Raw genomic sequence first — 21,311 nt, 5'->3', positions numbered from 1 at the left:
AAAACCTGTTCAATTTAATCAACCAAAATTTATTTTGAGGGACTACTGTGTACCAGACAGTACTCTAGGTGTTGGAGAGAGAGCAGTCCTGCTCTCCGCTACTAACCTTCTAGTGAGGGAGACAGACTATGAAGAAACAAATACTGACTGTTTTCAGCAATAAGTGCTCTGAAGAAGAGCAAATACAAGAAGACAAAGAATGGTGGAGAGCAGGAAAGTGTCAGCAGCCCTGTGTTCTTGGAGGGGAAGTTTCAAAGGTGCTGTAAGATCATCTAAGAAAAGGCAGTGTTAATAGACTCTCAGACATAGAAAATAAACTTACGGTTCCCAAAGGGGAAAGGGTAGGGGTAGGGATAAATTGGGAGTATTGGGAGTAATAGATACACACCACTGTATATAAAGTAGATAAACAATAAGGATTTACTGTTTAGCATAGGGAACTATATTCAGTATGTTGCAATAACCTGTAATGGAAAGGAATCTGAAGCTGTACACCTGAAATTAACACAATATTGTAAATCAACTATAGTTCAATTTTTTTTAAAAAAAAAAAGAGGAAGAAAAGGCAGTGTTTGCTAAGACCCCTTGTGCCTCTTCCCTTGAGGCCTGTCTCACTGATCTCCCCTCTGAACTCGCTTCCCAATGTTGCTCACATTCCAGAGGCAGAGTCCCCCTCCCCAGTGTCCATCTGCCCAGGTTTGCATAGATTGGTGCTGCACTAAACCGGGAAGGACTTTCCACTCCCTTCTCACACATGCAACTTCCGACTCACACCTGGCACAAGGAGGGCTTTGACCAGCTTCACTTCAGGATTATTTTAACTGGAAATATACCTCTTTAAGAAGGAGCACATTACAGGTGGACCAGTTAGGACGCAGGTTATTTTGAGACTTCCTGAGCATTATTTCTTGGCCACTTCATTCAAATAAATTGTTTATTGCCCTGTAAAAGGTGCTGGGGATAATGATGACTAAGAGTCACTGCCTGCCCTTGAGAAGCCCACAGTCCAGCAGCAGGCAGGCGTAGACATTTAAACAGATAAATTGCAGCACCACTGGGTGAGTACAGCCTTGTGGTGTGACCAAGATGTTCTGGGAGCCCAGAGGAAGAGCAATGAACTCTCCCTCAAGAGTGCTGAAGATTTCAAACAACTATAATCATTCTGAAGCCTCATTCATAGATTGATTATTCATCCATTCACACCTATTTCCTAAATAATTTATGTCAGGATCCCACACTGCCTGAAGATATTATTTGTTGGCCTGTTGTTGTTGTTGTTATTGTTGCTTGATAATAGTTCTATTGATATATAATTACATTCCATAGAATTCACCCATATAAAGTGTACAGTTCAATGGCTTTTAGTATATGCACAGAGTTGTGCAACCATCACCAATATTAGAACATGTTTATCAACCACCAAAGCAACCCTGTAACCTGTAGCACTCATACCGCATTCCCCCAAACCTTCCAACCCTCCTTTCTAGTTCTATAGATTTGTTTATTCCAGACATTTCATATAAATGGAACCACACAATATGTGGTCTTTTGTGACTGTCTTCTTTCACTTAGAAAAATATTTTCAGGGTTCATCCATGTTGTACCATTTATCAGTAGTTCATTCCTTTTTATTGTCTAACACTATTCCATTGCATGATATACCGCTTTTTATTGATCCATTCATCAGTTGATGGATATTCAGGTGTTTCTACTTTTTGGCCATTATGACTAATGCTGCTATGAACATTTGACTGCAAGTGTTTGTGTGAACATGTGTTTTCACTTTTCATGGGTGTATATCTAGGAGTGGAATTGTTGAGCCATATGGTAATTCTTAGTTTAACTTTTTGAGAAACTGCCAAGCTGTTTTCCCTCGTGGCTTCACCATTTTACATTCCCATTACCAACACATGAGGGTTCCAGTTTCTCTACACCTTTGCCAACACTTTCCATTTTCAGTTCTTTTTTTTTTTTTTAATTATAGCCATTCCAAAGGGTGTGAAGTGGTATCTCACTGTGGTTTTTTTTTTTTTTTTTTTTTTTTTTTTTGGGGGGCAGGAACGGGGCAGAGGGGGCTCGGGGCTCACTGTGGTTTTGATGTGCAGTTCCTTAGTGATGAATGACACTGAGCAGTTTTTCATGTGCTTACTCGCCATTGGTATATCTTATTTGGAGAAATGTCTGTTCAGATCATTTGTCCATTTAAAAATTGGGTTATTTGTCTTTTTATTATTGAGTTGTGTTCTTTATGTATTCTAGATGCAAGTCCCTTATCAGATAAATCATTTGCAAACATTTTCTCCCGTTCTGTGCATGGTCTTTTCATTTTCTTGACAGTGTCCCTTGAAGCACAAAAGTAATTTTTATGAAATTCAATTTATCTATCTTTTTCTTTGTTTGCTTGTACTTTTGGTATCATATCCAAGGTCCTGATGATTTTTGCCTATTTTCTTTTAAGAGTTTTATCATTTTGACTCTTATATGTAGGTCTTAGATCCATTTTGAGTTTATTTTTGCATATGGTATGGAATAGAGATCTAATTTCATTCTTTTGTATGTTATTTCATTCTGTTAATATCCAATTGCTCCAGCACCATTTGTTGAAAATATTGTTGTTCCCTCACTTAAATTTTTTTGGTGCCCTTGTCAGAAGTCTACTGACAGTAAATGTGAGGGTTTATTTTTGGATTCCCAAGTCTATTTCACTGATCTATATGTCTTTCCTTATGCAATTAGTTAGTTGAGTTAGTTGATCAATTTGAGGAGTACTGCTACCTTATCATTAAGTCTTCTGATCTCTGAACTTGGAATGCCTTTCCAATTGTTTTGGTCTTCTTGAGTTTCTTGCAACAATATTTTATAGTTTCAAAGCATAAATTTTGTATTAATTTTGTTAAATTTGTCATAAATATTTTATTTCTTTGGATTCTATTATAAAAAGAACTTTTAAAATTTAACTTTTGGATTGTTCATTGTGACCTATTAGTTTTAAAATTTAGGAAAATTCATAACTAAAGTCTTATTTCTGACTTCTCTTGAAAAATCAGACCTGGTTTCCCAAATGACAAGGAGAAGCTAGAGTGAGTACTTTGGGTTTTGTCTTTCTTGTAGGCCGTATAGTTCCAGATTTGCCTGTATCTGGCTACTTTCTTCTACCTGGATCCACTCATTCATTAACGCCTTAATAATTAAGCATTGAGTTTTTGACCTTTATGATTATTCTTTTGGAAAATCTAAGTTAGATGAGATTCAGTTTGAAAAAATGATTAATATGATCTAAATATTTAATATAATTATTTTTATACACACATCCTATCTTTTCTTAAAAGTTATTCAAACCATATTTTACTCATTCATCTCAGGAACATTGGTGAGCTAGGCTCAACACTGAGGATACAGACAGACACTATTCCTATCCTAAAAGAGATACACACACATTGACCAATAAAAGCCATATGGACAATTAATGTTTTATGAAAGGTCTTCTGGACATCCATACAGTGTGTCAAGGATGGTCCAGAGAAGGTAGTGGTCAAGCCTGAAGGTAAGAAAGGAGGAAAAGAGGAGAGGTTTCATGGAAGTGACTTTTGAATGATAATAGCTGGGGACCTTGTCCATTAAACTAAGAAAGTAGGATCTCTTCCTGAAGACTGATGTTTTCTCCAAAGTGTTAATTCTTGGACCAGCTGTAGCGGAACCCATGAATGCTTATTAAAATGCAATCTCCTGGATGGACTGAAGCAAAATCTGTCAGAACCCTAGGAATCTGGTTTTTTAAATCTGCCATTGAAGTTTCTCTGTTGATTCTGAAGTTCTCTAAAGTTTGAGAAGCTCTGCTTTAAGAAGGTGGGAGTCTGTAAGGGTTTTAAGTGGGAATGAGGTGTGATAGGATGGAGTGATATCCTGCTAGACCTGCATTTCAGTAAGGTGCTGGCTGTACTGGGAAAGGCAGATTCAGAGGGTAGGACACTCCTTCTTCGGGGGATTGTGTTCTCAATTCAACACCAGGGTGAAACTCAGGTAAAGAATGCACTGGGTAATCCCTGAAATCTCTAACACCTGTGTACCTGGACCATCAAGGCTCAGAGTCATTCACTCGTATTTCTGTTTGAATTTGCAGAGGTCCCCTTTTCCTGGGGCAGTTGAGGTCAAAGTCTAGTTTGAGGAGTAGGGTTGGGGGCTGAAGGGCTGCACGAAGGGACTGATCTCTTATGTTCTTCCGGCCAAATGGATATAGTAGTTGAATTAAGTGCATTGAATGGATGTGACTCCACTCTATTGCAATTGAGAGACAGAGTGTGCCTAAACTAGGGTGGTAAAATTTGGGGCAGTGTGTGGAGCTGAGGGGAGAAGAGAGGGCAGATGTGAGAGATGATTGAATTGATGGAACTTGGCCCCTGGTTGGATGAGGGGTTTGAAAGAAAGGGAAGAGTTGCATTTTCCGGTTTGTATAAAGAGGTAGATGGTGATACCATTGGTTGAGATCAGAAATGAAAGTAGAGGAATAATTTGGACTTGTTGAATTTGAGATGCAAGTGGAATATTCCTGTGATTATACAGATCTGGAACATGGGAGAGAGCTTGGGTTGAAAATCTGTGTGCCATCAGCATCCAGGTAATAAGTGAAGGCAAAGGAGTATACATGGTAGAGATTGATTTTATTGGATTGGAGTAAAACTCAGGAACCAGAATTTTCTAAGCTTCCCTGGCAGTTTTAATATGCAGTCAGAGTTAAGAACCAATGGTACAGAGTGATGGGAGAAGGGACATTGTTTAAAGAAAAGATGTGGGAAAGGAAGCAAAGGAGACAGAGAAGGAAGAGTTAGAGGATAAAGATGGGGAACCAGAGAATACTCTCAAGAAAACCAAGGAGAGACGCTCCAAGGAAAGAGAAGGAGGTGGCTAGAGGTCAGCAATGGTAGTTGCTCTGGATAGGTGAATTGGAGACCAGAACAGGTCACAGTGGACGAGGAGATCATCGGTTTGCTCAGGGAGTTTCAATAGAGGCTTGAGACCAGAAACTACTGTAGTGGGTTGAAGCATGAATGGAAAGTAAAGAAGTGGAGACAATGTCTCAAGGTTATGAAGAGAATGTTCTCTCCCCATTCCCCCCCACTTTTTTTTTTTTTAATGGGAAAGACTAGATGTTATTTAGAGGTGGCAGAAAAATCCTGCAGTGTCTTCAGGCCACATTGGTAGCCTCTACCATTGTTGAACATTTATTGCATGAAGGTCAGACCCTTATCATATCGTATTTGATATACCGTTCTTCAGTGTTCTGATTGTTTCAAAGTGTCATTCCTTCCCATCTTATTAAATGCAGGGCCAATGCCTTTTACCTTCTCTGGAACAATATTCCTCCATTCTCCTAGCACAGGGACAGGCACGTTCTAAGGAAGGGAATATGCCATTGAAAAAAAGGGATTTAACCCTATTTAGTAATTTATAAATTGTGATCCCAAGAGGTTAAGTGGTAGGCCTTATTTAATTTTTAAACTCTAAAATTATACCATCTACTTATTTTCAAACATAAGCAATACAAAAATGTAAAGTAAAAAGTAAAAGGCTGCCTCTCTCCCATTCCCAGAGGTAACCACTCTTAACCATGTCTTATGTATCCTGCAGACATTTTTTTTCTGAGGATATAAGAATATATATCCTTTTTCTTTAGGTCTTTTGAAGTCATCATTCTGTAAGAGTCAGGTGAAAATTTCCCAAGTTAGCTCTCGTTCCTTTTCTCTGAAAACTGCAGTAATTTCTTCTCTGGAATGCAAAACCCAAGATACACAGGCCATGAATAGGCTGTTCATCTCTCCCTGGAAGCAAGTGGCTGAAGCTCAGACAGTACAAAAATATTATGACTGCCTTGGGTCACGAAGGGAGTGCATGAGCCGGGAGCTAGGTGAGCCATCTGTCAGGTGCTGAATGGGAAGGTTGTCTGAGTGTCGCCACGTTCTCACCACTCCTGGATGCCTCTAATAAAGGTCTTCAGTGTCCTCTCCTCATCACAGGGTCAGGAACTAGAGAGTGTCTTCTGCCGCATGTGCCACCTCCTGCAGGCCCCCGAAGAGCTTGGATTCATGCCTGCTCTTACCATGTGGCCCCCAGGCTTGTTACCTTCTTACACACCTGGGAAGACCGAAGGAAGAGTCAGTGGGAGCAGCTGGCTGACTCTCTTTCTTTTTCTTTTTTTTGCGGTACGCGGGCCTCTCAGCGGACCGGGGCACGAACCCGTGTCCCCTGCATCGGCAGGCGGACTCCCAACCACTGCGCCACCAGGGAAGCCCCCTTTTTCTTTTTGCTTTTCCTGTTCCACAAGGCTCACACAAAGGTTCCCAGAAATGGGCTGTGGCCTCCAGAATAAGCCCTGCTTCAGTCTCACTGAATACATGAAACTGAGCCAGGCACTTCCCTTTAATAGGCCTTAATTTCTTCATCTATTTAATGGAATTAACCATGACTAACCTCATAGAAAGAAAAGATAAATCATCTCTTTCATGGTTTTCCTATCCCCATGGGGCTGGGTTTCTTAAGAACAGAGAGCACGTCTTATGCAGATCTACAGTTAATAAATGAACGGGAGGTACTATCATCTCTAGTTTATACTGAAATTAACAAACTAAACTCCTCCTCCCTCGGGCCTGGACATTCAGCCACTTTCCGCTTGGGCAGTCATCAGGTACCTGAATGGAGATGCAGACAGATTCTTTTCATGCACTGCCCCTCTCCCTGCTTCCTCACAGCGATGGTTTCGGAGTGGAATGGACTGAGTGAGTCAAAGGAAAGACCAGCTGCATCTGGGCTTCAGGGTCATTGTGGAAAAAATCAGGCTTTGACTTTCTCCCTTCACGTTGCCCAGAGTGGCTTCTTCCTCACGTGCCCAGGGTCGATGGGGAATGTGCTCATTGTGACGATCACCTCAGGCTATGATTCACGTTTATCACAGAGAGGTTGGCAGAAGGTGTGCCACTGCTGACAGACAAGCGTGTGAAGCGAAACAGGTTTCAAGGAAGGGGAGGGGATCGGAAGCAACGCCTGGGGCTGCCTTAGAAGGAAGGGCATGAGGTGGTTATCGCCCTGAAGCGTGATTAAGAACAAAACCTTGGAAGATTCCCCTCCTCCCTGTCCTCCTCTCCCACTCTCTACTAAAAACCCCTCTCCTCATTGTTAACCAGAATCCCACCATTGGTGCTTCACTTCACTGGGCTGAGGACTGCACCATTTGACACCCTCCCTCACGTGGCTGTTGAGCTTCATCAGCCTTGGAGCATTTCTGTCCCAGCTGACATTTTTGTGCCTCTTTCTCCCCGTCCTGTTCAGATCCGCAGCCTACTCTCCTCCCTGTTGGAGTCCCCACCATCAACTTGATCCCTCAGGGCTCTCCCCACGACCACACCCCGCATCCCTGGAACACCTGGGGAGTTGGGCCCATTCTCCCCACCTTCCCCTTGAGTCTCTTTCTGAGTCCTCAGTTCTGTACTCCTCACTCATCCCCCAGGATGGGGAGAACGGTCAGACCTTCACCTCCCCTGCTCATTTTAAAGCTCATGGTGGAGCTGAATAGTAGAAGCTTTCTCCACTTTTTTTTTTTTTTTTTGCGGTACGCGGGCCCCTCTCACTGCTGTGGCCTCTCCCGTTGCGGAGCACAGGCTCTGGACGCGCAGGCTCAGCGGCCATGGCTCACGGGCCCAGCCGCTCCGCGTCAGGTGGGATCTTCCCGGACCGGGGCACGAACCCGCGTCCTCTGCATCGGCAGGCGGACTCTCAACCACTGCGCCACCAGGGAAGCCCATCTCCATTCTTTCATCCAGTATTTGTTGAATGTAAAATCTATAGAATTCGCTGTGGCCCAGGCGCTGTCCCAGGTATTGGAAATACCATGGTGATCATGGTCCTTACTCTTATGGTGCTTATGGCCAAGGGAATGAAGACAGGTAATAAACAAGCAAATTGACAAGTAAACCTGAGAGTGGCATGAAATGACAAATGAGGGACTGTGATGAAGGGTGACAGGAGGGGGCCTCTGAGGCAGTGACATTTGAATTAAAACCTGAAGGACAAAAAGTAGTTAGTCCAGGGCTTCCCTGGTGGCGCAGTGGTTGAGAGTCCTCCTGCCGATGCAGGGGACACGGGTTCGTGCCCCGGTCCGGGAAGACCCCACATGCCACGGAGCAGCTGGGCCCGTGAGCCATGGCCTCTGAGCCTGCGCGTCCGGAGCCTGTGCTCCACGATGGGAGAGGCCACAACAGTGAGAGGCCCGCGTACCGCAAAAAAAAAAAAATAGTTAGTCCTGCAGAGCAGTGGGGGAAGAGCTAGGCAGAGCTGGCAATGGAACAGCAAATATAAAGGCCTTGTATTTGGAAAGTGTTGGGTGTATTTGAGGAATAGTAGGAAAGCCAACGTGGCAGCAAGGTGCATAGGGACAGAGTGACACAGATGGAGTTGGAGGGGTAAACAGGGGTCAGAAAACACAGCGTTTAAGTGTTTATGGCAATAAGTTTGTTCTGATAATAAATGCCAGAGGTCTTAAGCAATGGTGGGACATGGCCTGATATTCATTTTTTTAAAAATCACTCTGGCTGAGTGTGAAAACTGGAGGTGCTTCATCACATTTTCAAAAACTGTACCTGGATAGGCTGTATCACCTGGTCTTAAATTGAAAATTTACAGCTGAAGGAAAAGATGACACCCACCTCTGCACCAACAAGGCTTCCTGGGGGGATTGGAGGTATAGCCTAGACCTGTTCCCCAACCTGTGTGGGGAGTCTATTCTTTCCAGGTTGAGGGACGCAGGAAATAGGGGAGCAGGTGCTAAGTTCTGGAATGGGAGGAGACACGGAAAGGTAGGAAAAGCCAGAGCAGCCAGTGAGGATAGGAAACTTTCTTTTCAGTCCACTCTCAACATGGAGTTGGACCCTTGCAATCTCCTTTCATGACAGTTTTGAGATGGGCTTAATACCGTGCTACATCTAGCTTTCCTTTCCTAATATGTCTAATGGTTTATTGAACAGAAATCTCTAGACATCTCTTACTTCCTTGAGGTACTCAAGCCTTGGGATGTTAAATATGATTGGGACAGACCCTGCAGGAGGAATGTGATGAACAGGAATCTGGCTGAGAATGGCCAGGTAATTGTCCTGGCCAGCAAGCTCTACCCTGCACGAGGCTCTAGGCAACACTTGGTGCACTGACCTCCTCTTAGGATATGAAATCTGTAGAATTCGCTGAGAAATACTGCCAAGAAGTGTCTGGGGAGGTACCCCCAGCTCCTGCCATCTTTCCACAAGCAGAGGGCAGCTGCAAGGCTTCCAGAGGAAAGCTAAACAGGAAGCAGATCTTTTCCAAGGAGCCTACAGATCACTTTCAATCCGACCACTTGTCTCTCATAACATTTCCGAGCTCATTCTCAGAGAAACACTCTCCCTCGTCAACTGAGGCCGTGCTAAGAGGATTACTACCATTGCCTCAACTGGCAAAGCTACACAGAAGACTACTAAGTCCCTACACTTAATGCCTCTGCACGATTCCAGAATCCAATTTTCAACTATCAGCTTGTTATTTCCTGGATACCCCACCAGTGTCTTTCAGTCGGAGGGTCCTAAACGAACTCATCTTCCCCTGTCCTGGCTTTCGTGTTTCTGTTAACGGAATCAGTGTTCCCTCTGTTAACCCTGGCTGGAAACATCTGAGTCATTCTTGACTCATCCTTCTCTCTTATTCTCTAGATCAAATCAACTGCCGGAAGGTGTAGTCTCTATTTCCGTGATGTCACTTGGATCTGTCCCCTCCTTCCTACTGCCACCACCCCTCCTCAGTGTGAGCTGTCATTACTTCCCTCTCGACAGGAGCATCCTCACTTTTTCTTTGCCGTGAACCCCACTTCATACTGCTGCTGACATAAAGCTCCTGAAACACGGACGGTCCCATCACTCTCTTTCCAGCAGCCTGATGGCTCACGCTGCTGTGCCACATTAAATATAAACCATCTTTTAGCTTTATAAGTCTCAATGCCTTTTCCAGTACTCCGTGTTCAAGCTAAATGTACTCATTCCTGGTGTAGGACATGACTTTTCTTTTCCCCTTGAACCCTCTGAATAAATAAATGATCTTGCAAAAAAAAAAAATAAGATCTTCCTATATTACTGTCCTGCATTATCTGCACTTATATGCTGATTTTATCTCCCTAGAAGATTTGATATTCCTGTATTACCTTTAGTTTTGCTTCCTCTGACCTCTGAGCACATGAATGGATTTTTTTTTTTTTTTTTTTTTTTTTTTTTTTTTTTTTTTTTTTTTTTGTGGTACGCGGGCCTCTCACTGTTGTGGCTTCTCCCATTGCGGAGCACAGGCTCCGGACGCGCAGGCCCAGCGGCCATGGCTCACGGGCCCAACCGCTCCACGGCATGTGGGATCCTCCCGGACCGGGGCACGAACCCGCGTCCCCTGCATCGGCAGGCGGACTCTCAACCACTGAGCCACCAGGGAAGCCCTGAGCACATGAATGTATCAGGCACTGCTCTTAGAATACCTGTAGGAAATCATTTTACTCTCACAACAATTCTGATTGTATCCCCATGTTACTGTGACAAACCTGAGATGCAGAGAAGTTGAGTAACTTGCTGGGGTTCCATAACTAACAACTGGCAGAGCCAGGATATAGATTCCCATGGTCTGGCCCTAGAGCCCAAGCTCTTAACCTCTGAGCTCACATTTGTCAGGGATGACAGCTGTATTCCTGCTGTCATATTTTGGATTCAGCTGATGTTTTATAACTGCAGTTGAAGGCATGTGTCCATTAATGGTCAGAAATATCAATGGTAGGCTGAGTGTGCAAATGTAATTTGATATCAGGAGCTGATTTACGGTGTTTCCCAGGAAATCACTCTGAAGCTAAGAGCTATCTTTGTGCTATTTTTTCCTACTTGTTCTTTTTTTTCTTTTCTTATTCCAGTACATGGGCTGTATTGAGGTGCTGCAATCAATGAGGTCACTGGATTTTGGAATGAGAACCCAGGTTACAAGGTAAGAGAACAAAAATGGGACAGACTTTGACTATAGTCTAAAGTCACAAGAGTTTCTCCCCACAGGAATTTCATGCAAGGCTTCAGAGGCATCGTGGGTTTTTATTCATGAGGCTGGAAGGTACAACAAAGCCCAGTGACCTTCGATGAGTAGCTTTGCCTCATCACGTGAAAGATTTCTCAGTTGTGTGGCAGAGCATCTGCATTTCATATGAGAACTGACAAGATGATGTAGTCAGAGAAATAGCTGGTTTCCCACATACTAAATGTATTTAAAATAATGTCTAGAAATAGGACATTACAGAATCTCAGACCTGTCGAAGAAGTAGCCGAAGATAAGAACAGGGAAAAACTGTCCACATCAGCAAGCCCAAGCTCTCCCCATTTATGGCATCCCTGACACAAGAAACTCTTACTCCTTGTCTGGGTCTCCCTCCTCCATGTAAGGTGAGCTGGATGAAAGAGCTGAACCCGGGTACCCTTACCCAGGGTGGCCCCCGGCAGCTTAGGGAAAGAACCAGAATCATTATTACACAGAGCACAAGTCAGAAGCAGAAACACAAGGCATGGTTCTTTAAGGCCAGGTTCAAAGCAAGGATGGAAAGGGGAATAATTGAGTGCTGAGACTGGTAACTGGGAAAATTGTGAGGTGAGGGAGATGTGGTGAGAGGACTGGATTTATAGGAGTGATTCAGGATGAAGACTTAGGCATCTGTGGTGTGTGGTGCCAGTATGTGTCTCAGGGGCAAGCTGCAGTGCCTGTCTGTATCCATGGTTGCAGGCCACCGTTTCCACAGGTGAATGTTCTCATTATGAAGAGAGGATAACTTTTCCTAATGCTCATCTTATGGAAGTCCGAGACCTTGAAAAATTGTCCTCTTGACCAAAAGGTTTGGGGAAAGGAATCATATGCTCTTTAGGAGAGTCACAGTTTACAATGATGTACAGTATTAAAGACCCTGAGAAGTCCTGTGCTATAGTTTAAAAAGCTCTAACTTCATCTTGAGATTTTCTAAATTTATTTGGCTCCAGAATTCTTTTTTTATGTAACATAAATGAACATTCCATGTATCTCTGGGGTTCCATGAAATGATCTTTAAGAAATACTATTGTATGGGCTTCCCTGGTGGTGTAGTGGTTGAGAGTCCACCTGCCGATGCAGGGGACGCGGGTTCGTGCCCCGGTCCGGGAAGATCCCACATGCCGCGGAGCGGCTGGGCCCGTGAGCCATGGCCGCTGAGCCTGCGCGTCCGGAGCCTGTGCTCCGCAACGGGAGGGGCCACAACAGTGAGAGGCCCGCGTACCGCAAAAAAAAAAGAAAGAAAGAAATGCTATTGTGGACTCTTTTGTTTACAATGCATTCAAATCTGTCTTTCCAAATTTCTCACCAATCCTTGGTATTCCCTCAGGAGTTAAACAGGTGAACTCTTATTATTATTATTATTATTTTCTGTATTCTTGGTGCCTATTTCAGTCCTTGGCACCCGGAAGAGGCTCAATGTATATTTATGGAGTAAATGCATGACTCCACCTGACTGCTTTCCAGGATTTGGAAATGGCTACATCTTCCCTCCCTTTTAAGCCTTCTCCTTCACATTCTCAGGCCCTTCAATTATCCTTTAAGCGAGAGGGTTTCTAGATTACTTCCTACTCTCTTAGCCCTAATTTGGACACATTTCAGGTTTTATTTCATTCTGATGATGCTTAATCTGGAGAAAGCCCTTCCTCCAATCCTGAGCTGGTTACAGGTGGGAAGAAGAGGGTCGTTACCCCAGGTGACGGGAGTGGGAATACAGGAGAAAGGAATGCCGCTGTCCATACTTGAGGATGACTGATTTTCTGTTCATTCCCTCATCCATTCATTTTGATTTATTCTCCTTCACTTGAATATTTATGGAGTGCTCATTAAGTGCCTGAAACTCTTCAATAATAAAGGATGCAGATGCCTCTGATCTCAGAGAACTTACATTCTACCTGGGGAAACAGACTATGGCAAGGAAACAAAGAGACAATATACTTTCAGGTAGTAATAAGTGCCATTACTATAATAATAAAGCAGGGTAAGAGGATAGAGATGTAGTAGATGGGCTTTTAAATTTTATTTTATTATCTAGTTATAAATATACTGTATATTAATTTAGAACATTTAGAAAATACAGATAAATATGAAAAAGAAAATCACTCATAATCTCACCTGGAAATAATGTCTACTAACATTTTGTGCTTTGGAATAACCTTCTGATCTTTTCTTCCTTACATGTTCTTACAGTGATTTTTGTAGAAAATCTGAAAAATATTTGCTACTGTTTCTCCCATGTTGGCCATTTTCCTGTTGCTAAATATTCAGAAGAATTTTTAATTGTGGTAAAATACGTATAACAGAAATTTTACCATTTTAACCATCTTTAAGTGTACAATTCAGTGGCATTAAGTGCGTTCATCTTGTTGTGCAAACAGCACCACCATCCCTCTCCAGAACTTTTTCATCTTTTTGAATTGAAACTTTGTATATTAAATAATAACTTCTTATTCCCTTCTCCCCCAGCCCCTGGCAACCACCATTCCACTTTCTGTCTCTATGAATATGACTACTGTAGGTACCTCATATAAGTAGGGTTATATAGTGTTTGGTTTTTTTGTGACTAATTTATTTCATTTAGCCTAATGTCTTCAAGGTTTATCACTAGGTCAAACAATATAAATATTTTGAAGGATTTAGATCTGTATTGCTAGATTGTTCTGCAGAAGAACCATATACTAGTTGATATCCTCCCTCCCATCCATGTATCTATTTTTTGTTACTGTTTTTATTTTATTTTTTTAAATTTCTATTTTATGTTGGAGTATAGTTGATTTACAGTGTTGTGTTAGTTTCAGGTATACAGCAAAGTGATTTAGTTATACATATACATGTATCTATTCTTTTTCAGATTCTTTTCCCATATAGGTTATTACAGAGTATTGAGTAGAGTTCCTTGTGCTATACGGTAGGTCCTTGTTGATTATTTATTTTATATATAGTAGTGTATATATGTTAATCCTAACTTCCTAATTTCTATTTTTAAAACATCTTTATGAATTTGCAGTCTGTATTTTCCTACTGTTGAGTAAATGGTAAAAGACTATTTCTTTCTCTGCCTTGAAGATTCGGTTCATGACTAATGTACAGATCCAAGGGAAGGTGTCTGCATAGTACCTGGATATTATTCCTTGTAGATGTGTCTATATGAGATTCAGGCATGGCAAATTGTGCTCTGGGCAGATTTGTGGAAGCTTGAGGGTGGCTCACTTTCCATAAACCTCTTATTCCCACCCTACTTCGCAAATATTTACTCTTCTTCCTTCTCTTAATTTTTCCTTCTTTATCTCCTCCTTTCTTTTCTCAACTGACTTATATATTCACATTCAACCACTATTCAAGTTGCTCTATTACTAATTGCCTTAGTTGTTATTAATATATAACTGTTGAATCAGTTTTCAAATAGTTTACAATTTGAATTTCACATATTCACAAAGTTTCATTTAACTCATAATCCTACTTAACCCAAGAAAAAAAATTCAATGGACCAGCTAGAATTCTATAAGAAAGAACTTTATTTTGTGTGACCACGGGTATCTCCTGACATTTTCCATCAAACAGAAGATTAATCAGGTGTGACTGCTGATAAACTAGTGTAGCTAATTGCCACTACGCATACAAACAGGTGTATTCAGGCTGATGTCCTACCTATGTTAATTGATCTTACCATCTCTCTACTAGTTAGTACATTGTTCCAGTTAATATAGGGACAGCAACATGAAGTTCCTGATAATAAAGGAGGAGCCATGGTTAAGATACAACAGTTGGGTCAGTGTTTGAAACAGAGGAGAAAGATGGGGTCAAATTCTTCTCATTATGAGGGACCTTTCTGCCAGTTGTTTGAGGGCTGAATCCATAGGACCTCTAGAACACAGAGAATACTCAGAGCAGAGAAAAAGAAAAGGACAAGGAGGCCATGTACTTTGTCAGCAGTTCCATGGATTACACCCTTTCCAAAGCTCTCATCACACTTCTTTGACTCCAGATTTATCCACTAATTCTCAGCCAGGCATTTATCCACTTGATTGATTGAGGACCACATCTTCATTTTTAGTAATCTAGTGTTCATGCGAAAGGGCAAAGGAGGAGGTTTTCACTGATAGAAAAGAGAAACAAGATGATTAGGAAGACAAAGGCTCACAGTGATGATTGTCTTCAGAATGTCTGGAAAACAATATCAAAAGGAAATAAGAGAAGGGGAAAATGAAAATCATACTAAGGATGACATAGTCATTCCTTTCTCCTATAAAAATGTTCTCAACATGATTTTTATTTTTTAATTTTTGGGGGGGAGTGGGAACTCAAAACTTTTACTAAGATTATCTATATTAAAAACTCTCATTCTACTAACGAGGAGATGAAATTTAGATTTAGTAACTTGCCCAAGGTCACACAGCTAATAGATGTGAAGATGGAACTTCAGGTTAAGGCTCCAGGATTAAGAAAGTTTGCTCTTTGGCACTATTTTAATATGTCATGATGGTTAAATGATACTTTTCCCTTTGATTTATTATTGTAGAGAACTGCATTAATAAGTTTTATAATATGGAACAATCATTGAATTCGTGCTGTAAACCCTTCTTAATTGTCATGTCATCATAGGTAGCAGTTACATACAACTTGTTAATATTTTATTTCAAATTTTTGCATCCTTATTTTAAGTGAGTTTTCTTTTTTGAACTATGCTTATGAAATTTTGGTTTCAGGAATAGGTTAGCCTCAGAAGAATGATTTCAGAACCTTTCCATATTTTCTGTGCTCTGCCACAATTTAAACAATGTTGGAATTATCTGCTACTATAAAAGTCTTTGGAACTAGCCCAAACAACTCTCTGAGCTTGTTAGATTTTTACCTCCATTGTCAAATCTTCTTTTTTATTAGTCTTTTCAAATTTTTTTATCCTTTGGTAAGATAATTTTGGAGTGATTTTACCCCCAAAGTTGGGCATTTGATCTTGATTTTCAAATTTGTCACATAATGTTGGCCTAGTATTCTCATCTAATTTTCACATGGCCTCTATATATGGGATTATGCTTTCTTCAACATTTCTGATTTGTTTGTGTGACCTTTTAAAATCAGAGTTGCCAGAGGTTTGTTTATTTTATTGCTCTTTTGAAAGAACCAGGTTTAGTTTTTATTATTCAAATCTACTTGGTCTTTGGTTTTCTAATTTATTTATTTCCTCTTTATCTTCAGTATATCTTTCCTCCTTTTAAAGTTTATTTTATGCTGTTCTTTCTTTAATTTCTCAAGATTATTCTTTCATAATTTCTTTATTTTTATTTTTGTCTTCCAGTTTTATTGAGATATAATTGATATACAGCACTGTATAAGTTTAAGGTGTACAGCATAATGATCTGACTTACATATATCATGAAATGATCACCACAATAAATTTATTGGACATTCATCATCTCATATAGATACAAAATTAAAGAAATATAAAAAAATGTTTTTCTTATGATGAGAACTCAGGATTTGCTCTTAACAACTTCCATATATAACACTCAGCAGCGTTAATTATATTTATCATGTTGTACATCATGTCCCTAGTACTTACTTATCTTATAACTGGAAGATTGTACCTTTGACTCCCTTCCTCTAATTCCCCTCCCTCCACCTTCAGCCTCTCGTATCCACAAACCTGACCTTTTTAATGAGTTTGTTTGTTTTTGCAATATAATTGACCTACAACATTATGTTAATTTATGGTATACAACATAGTGATTCGATATTTCTATATATTTCAAATTGATCACCATGATAAATCTAATTACCATTCATCATGATTTTTAAAACAAAGATAAAGAAAACAAAAACCTCATTTGATCTGAAACACACACACACACACACACACACACACACACACACACGAAATCATGTCACTAAAACCTAAAGCCCGCTTCCTCCCTTGCATAAGCATCCACATCATGCAAAGAAGAAAAAAATCTTCCCTTTCCCACTAAGGATGCCTTTTTATGTCTTGGTGGGAAACTGCCTCTGATACTGAAGGAGGAATAAATTATATGTCAAGGTAAATGCAGTAAGTGGAGCTGGTGGAACAGGGCTTCATTTTCAACCCTGAAGAACAGAACTTCATAGGAAATGTGGAGGGAACATTTAGTTCATCAGCACAGGACATAATTTACCCCGAGGGCAGGGCACACTGCTGGTGGGAGGAACCTCCAGATCAGTGTCCTACAACACTGTCCTCTTCCTGTATTTATTGCCTTACATTTGTAACTCATACATGGTAATAAAATCAGCCAGGCTAAGCGCAAAGCACCCAACACAGGATCTGTCCATGCTAGGCTCCAGGATAGCTGGGAAGCATCAATTCTTGGTGAGTTATTGAGTTATTAGCCTCATTCCTATGATGTCCACCCTTTTTGGGGTGGGAGTCTGTGAAGGAAATGGGGAGTGGTTAGAGAACGAGTGGTGAGTGCTTCCTTTTGGGGTCCTGGCTTCAGATTCATTTTCTCTAGTTGATCATAAGGGATCTGCCCCATTCCATTCCATGGGGGAAGAAAACCCTGAGTAGTGTCTTTTGGAAGTGCTGCTGTAGACAGTAAGCAGGCTGTTTGGGTGATTGGTAGTAGGTAAAGCAGCAAGGAAGCAGAGATCATAATTCAGAGGATGTTGTAATTGGAGTAGTTTCCTGTTTGGAATGTTATTGCGCCTGAGCACTGATTCTGCAAATTTAATTCACTGTCTTGAAATTTTGATTCTTTGGCTTCAACAGGACATTAAAGGCAGCTCTTCAGAGACAAATGCATACTTCTGTGTGTGTGTGTGTCTGTGTGTGTTAGCAACGATTAGGTGCAAAGCAGATCCAAGATGCAGCTGAACATTTTCCTAAAGTCCCATGGATGAGCTTTATAAGAAATGTGAACATCAGGAGGGAAAGTGTTAAGTATTCTGCAGAGGTCAAATATCTGCATGCAAAGTGGCTAAATTAAGATATCAATTTGTTTGAAAATAGGCTGGCATTTATGTAAATTTCCTGAGGAATGTATGAATGAGATTGATTGCAGCTATGCATGGATAAGTGTGTGTATCAGTGTAAAACTTGGAGTAACTGTCCGGCATCTGGTGTGTGGGTTCTGTGTTGACCTGTGAGGAGACCATGCAGTGAAGTGGGGGATTGCAGCTCACATGGCAAGCAAAGTAAAGACACCAGAGTGGGGATAGAGGGCCGAGCTTATTAACTTGCCAGGCAAGGGAACATGCCCCAGCGAAGACATTTACTGAGAAGAGTGGCAAGGAGAAAAAAAATATCAAGAATGTTACAGTTCTAGTTAATAGTGATCATGCTAAAAATGGAAAACAAGCACTTGCTGAGGCAGAATGTATGTGGTTGGATTAAAACAAGTTTCATTGTTCATTGGTCAGGAAGGAATGTAAAGGCCCCAAGAAGGATCTGGGGTCCCAGAGTCAAGGCTTATGACCTTTATCAGCTGGTGAGAACAGTTACAACACATAACAGTCAAATCCTCCTCAGCAGGCAGCGGTGTGAGTGGACGTACTTCCTCCCACACACGTGGGGACGTCAGGGAGCCCTCATGGAGGTTTTGTGCGGCATGTGTCTGAATGTGTGGACAGTGACCACCTCTGCTAGCTTCAAGCTGTGCTGCTCCCGGTTCCTCACAACCTCGTTAGGACTGAGATCTCGCTTCTCAGGTATCTGAGATGAAATAGCCAATTAAATTCCTTTTAGAAGTCTTCAAAGATACAGTAATTTAAAAAAATTCCCAAGCTGGGACTTCCCTGGTGGCGCAGTGGTTAAGAATCCGCCTGCCAATGCAGGGGACATGGGTTTGAGCCCTGGTCTGGGAAGATCCCACATGCTGCGGAGCAGCTAAGCCCGTGCACCACAACTACTGAGCCTGCGTGCCTAGAGCCCGTGCTGCACAGCAAGAGAAGCCACCACAATGAGAAGCCTGTGCACCGCAACGAAGAGTAGCCCCCACTCACCACAACTAGAGAAAGCCCACGTGCAGCAATGAAGACCCAATGCAGCCAAAAATAAGTAAATAAATGAATAAATTTATTTTAAAAAAAAGTTCCCAAGCAGTTGGGAAGGATTCTGATAGCATGACAGAGTCAAACCCACAGAGAGAGGGTGTGAAAGTCAAGGGCACCTTTTCCTTAGAGTCATTAGCACAATGTCTGTCACATGCAGGTGCAGTTACTATTTGACTGAGCACAGGTGAGGGCAAGAAGTACAGTTACTAAGGCAACCCACAGAATGGAAAAAATATTTTAAAGTCATATATCTGATAAGGAATTAATATTCAAAATATGTAAAGAACTCCTGCAACTCAACAGGAAACCAAACAACCCTATTAAAAACTGGGCAAAGGACTTGGATAGACATTTCTCCAAAGAAGACACACAAATGGACAATAAACACATGAAAAGATGCTTAACACCACTAATCATTAGGGAAATGCAAATAAAAACCACCACGAGATAGTACTTCACACTCATTAGAATGGCTATTATTAAAACAACAACAACAACAACAAAAAACCTAGAAAATAAATGTTGGCAAGGTTGTGGAGAAATTAGAACTTGTGCATTGCTGGTGGTGATGTAAAATGGTGCAGTTTCTGTGGAAAACAATATGGCAGTTCCTAAAAAATTAAAAATAGTATTACCATATGATTGAACAATTCCACTTCTGTGTATGTATCTAAAAGAATTGAAAGCATGTATTCAGACAGATATTTGTACACACATGTTCATAGCAGCATTATTCACAAACTCAAAAGGTGGAAGCAACCCAAGTATCCACTGATGGATGAATGGATAAACAAAACATGGTATATACATACAATGGAATATTAACCTTAAAAAAGAAAGAAATCCTGCCAGTTGTGACAACACAGATGAAACTGGAGGGCATTATGCTAAGTTAAATAAGCCAGGCAGAGAACGATAAATACTACATGATATCACTTATATGTGGAATCTTTTTTGAAAAAGTCCAGCTCATAGCAACAGAGAGTAGAATGGTGGTTGCCAAGGGCTGGAGGGCAGGTGGGGAAATGGAGAGATATTGGTTAAAGGGAACAAACTTTCAGTTATAAGATGATTAAGGTTTGATGATCTAATGTATAGCATAGTGACTATAGTTGATAATACTGTATTGAAAGTTGTTAAGAGAATAGATTTTAAGTATTCTCACCAAAAAAAAAAAAAAAAGGCAAATGTGTGAGCTGGTGCATGTGCTAGTTAACTTGATTTTGGGAATTCTTTCACAGTGAATACATCTATCAAACTATCATGTTGTATACTTTAAATATATTATGAATTTGTCAATTATACCTCAGTAAAGCTGAAAAAAAGGAAATTGTGACACATGCTACAACATGGATTAATCTTGTCTTAGTGTATTTGCGCTGCTATAATGAAATACCATAGATTGGGTAGCTTATAAACAACAGATATTTATTTCTTACTGCTCTGGAGTTGGGATATCTGAGATCAAGGTGCCATCATGGTCAGGTGAGGGCCCTTTTCTGGATCACAGACTTATTGTATCCTCACATTGCAGAAGGGGCTAGGGAGCTCTGTGGTACCTCTTTTATAAGAGCACTAATCTCCTTCATGAGGGCCCCACCCTCATGACCTAATTACCTCCCCAAAGCCCCACTTACTAGTACCATCACCTTTGGGGGGTTAGGGTTTCAACACACAAATTTTGGGGAGACACAAACATTCAGCACACTGCAGGCCTTGAGGCCATTGTGCTAAGTAAATAAGTCAGTCACAAAAAGACCAATACTGTATGCTTTCATTTATATGAAGTGCCTAGAGTAGTCAGATCCAGAGATAGAAAGCAGAATGGTGTTTCCCAGGGGTTATAAGGGTTATAAGGGGAGGGAGTTAGTGCTTAATGTGTACAGAGTTTCAGTTTGGGAAGGTGAAAAAGTTCTGGAGATGGATGGTGGTGCTGACTGCACAACGATGTGAATGTATCAATACTTAATGCCACTGACCTGTACACTTAAAAATGGTTAAAATGGTAAATTTAATGTATGTATGTTTTACCACAATTTTTAAAAAGTATCAGTTACTAGATGAGTTATATTTTTGAAGTATTCAATGTTGTCTGTTTATTTTGCTGAAAAGGTGCAAAGCCTGTAAGAGAAGGACAACTGAAGCATCAGGGCCTATTGTCTAGCAGGTGCCACAGCTGAGAGTAT

At 41.1% G+C, this 21,311-nt stretch overlaps 1 protein-coding gene across 4 annotated transcripts in view; it reads left to right on the top strand.

The window, feature by feature from the left end:
- The window catches only part of SHC4 (SHC adaptor protein 4), a 130,529-nt gene that overhangs the window by 30,610 nt on the left and 78,608 nt on the right, over positions 1–21,311 (top strand). For 2 of the 4 annotated variants that reach the window (XM_067029216.1, XM_067029217.1), the window contains exons 2-3: positions 10,952–11,022; positions 13,952–14,008. In XM_067029216.1, the coding sequence (XP_066885317.1) occupies positions 10,952–11,022; positions 13,952–14,008 (128 nt within the window). The remainder of the gene's footprint in view (positions 1–10,951; positions 11,023–13,951; positions 14,009–21,311) is intronic. The other 2 variants (XM_059058592.2, XM_059058591.2) reach the window with 1 other exon arrangement.

This window comes from Kogia breviceps, chromosome 3 (assembly GCF_026419965.1).
Source record: "Kogia breviceps isolate mKogBre1 chromosome 3, mKogBre1 haplotype 1, whole genome shotgun sequence".
Taxonomy (NCBI): domain Eukaryota; kingdom Metazoa; phylum Chordata; class Mammalia; order Artiodactyla; family Physeteridae; genus Kogia; species Kogia breviceps.
This window is presented reverse-complemented; position numbering and strand designations above follow the sequence as displayed.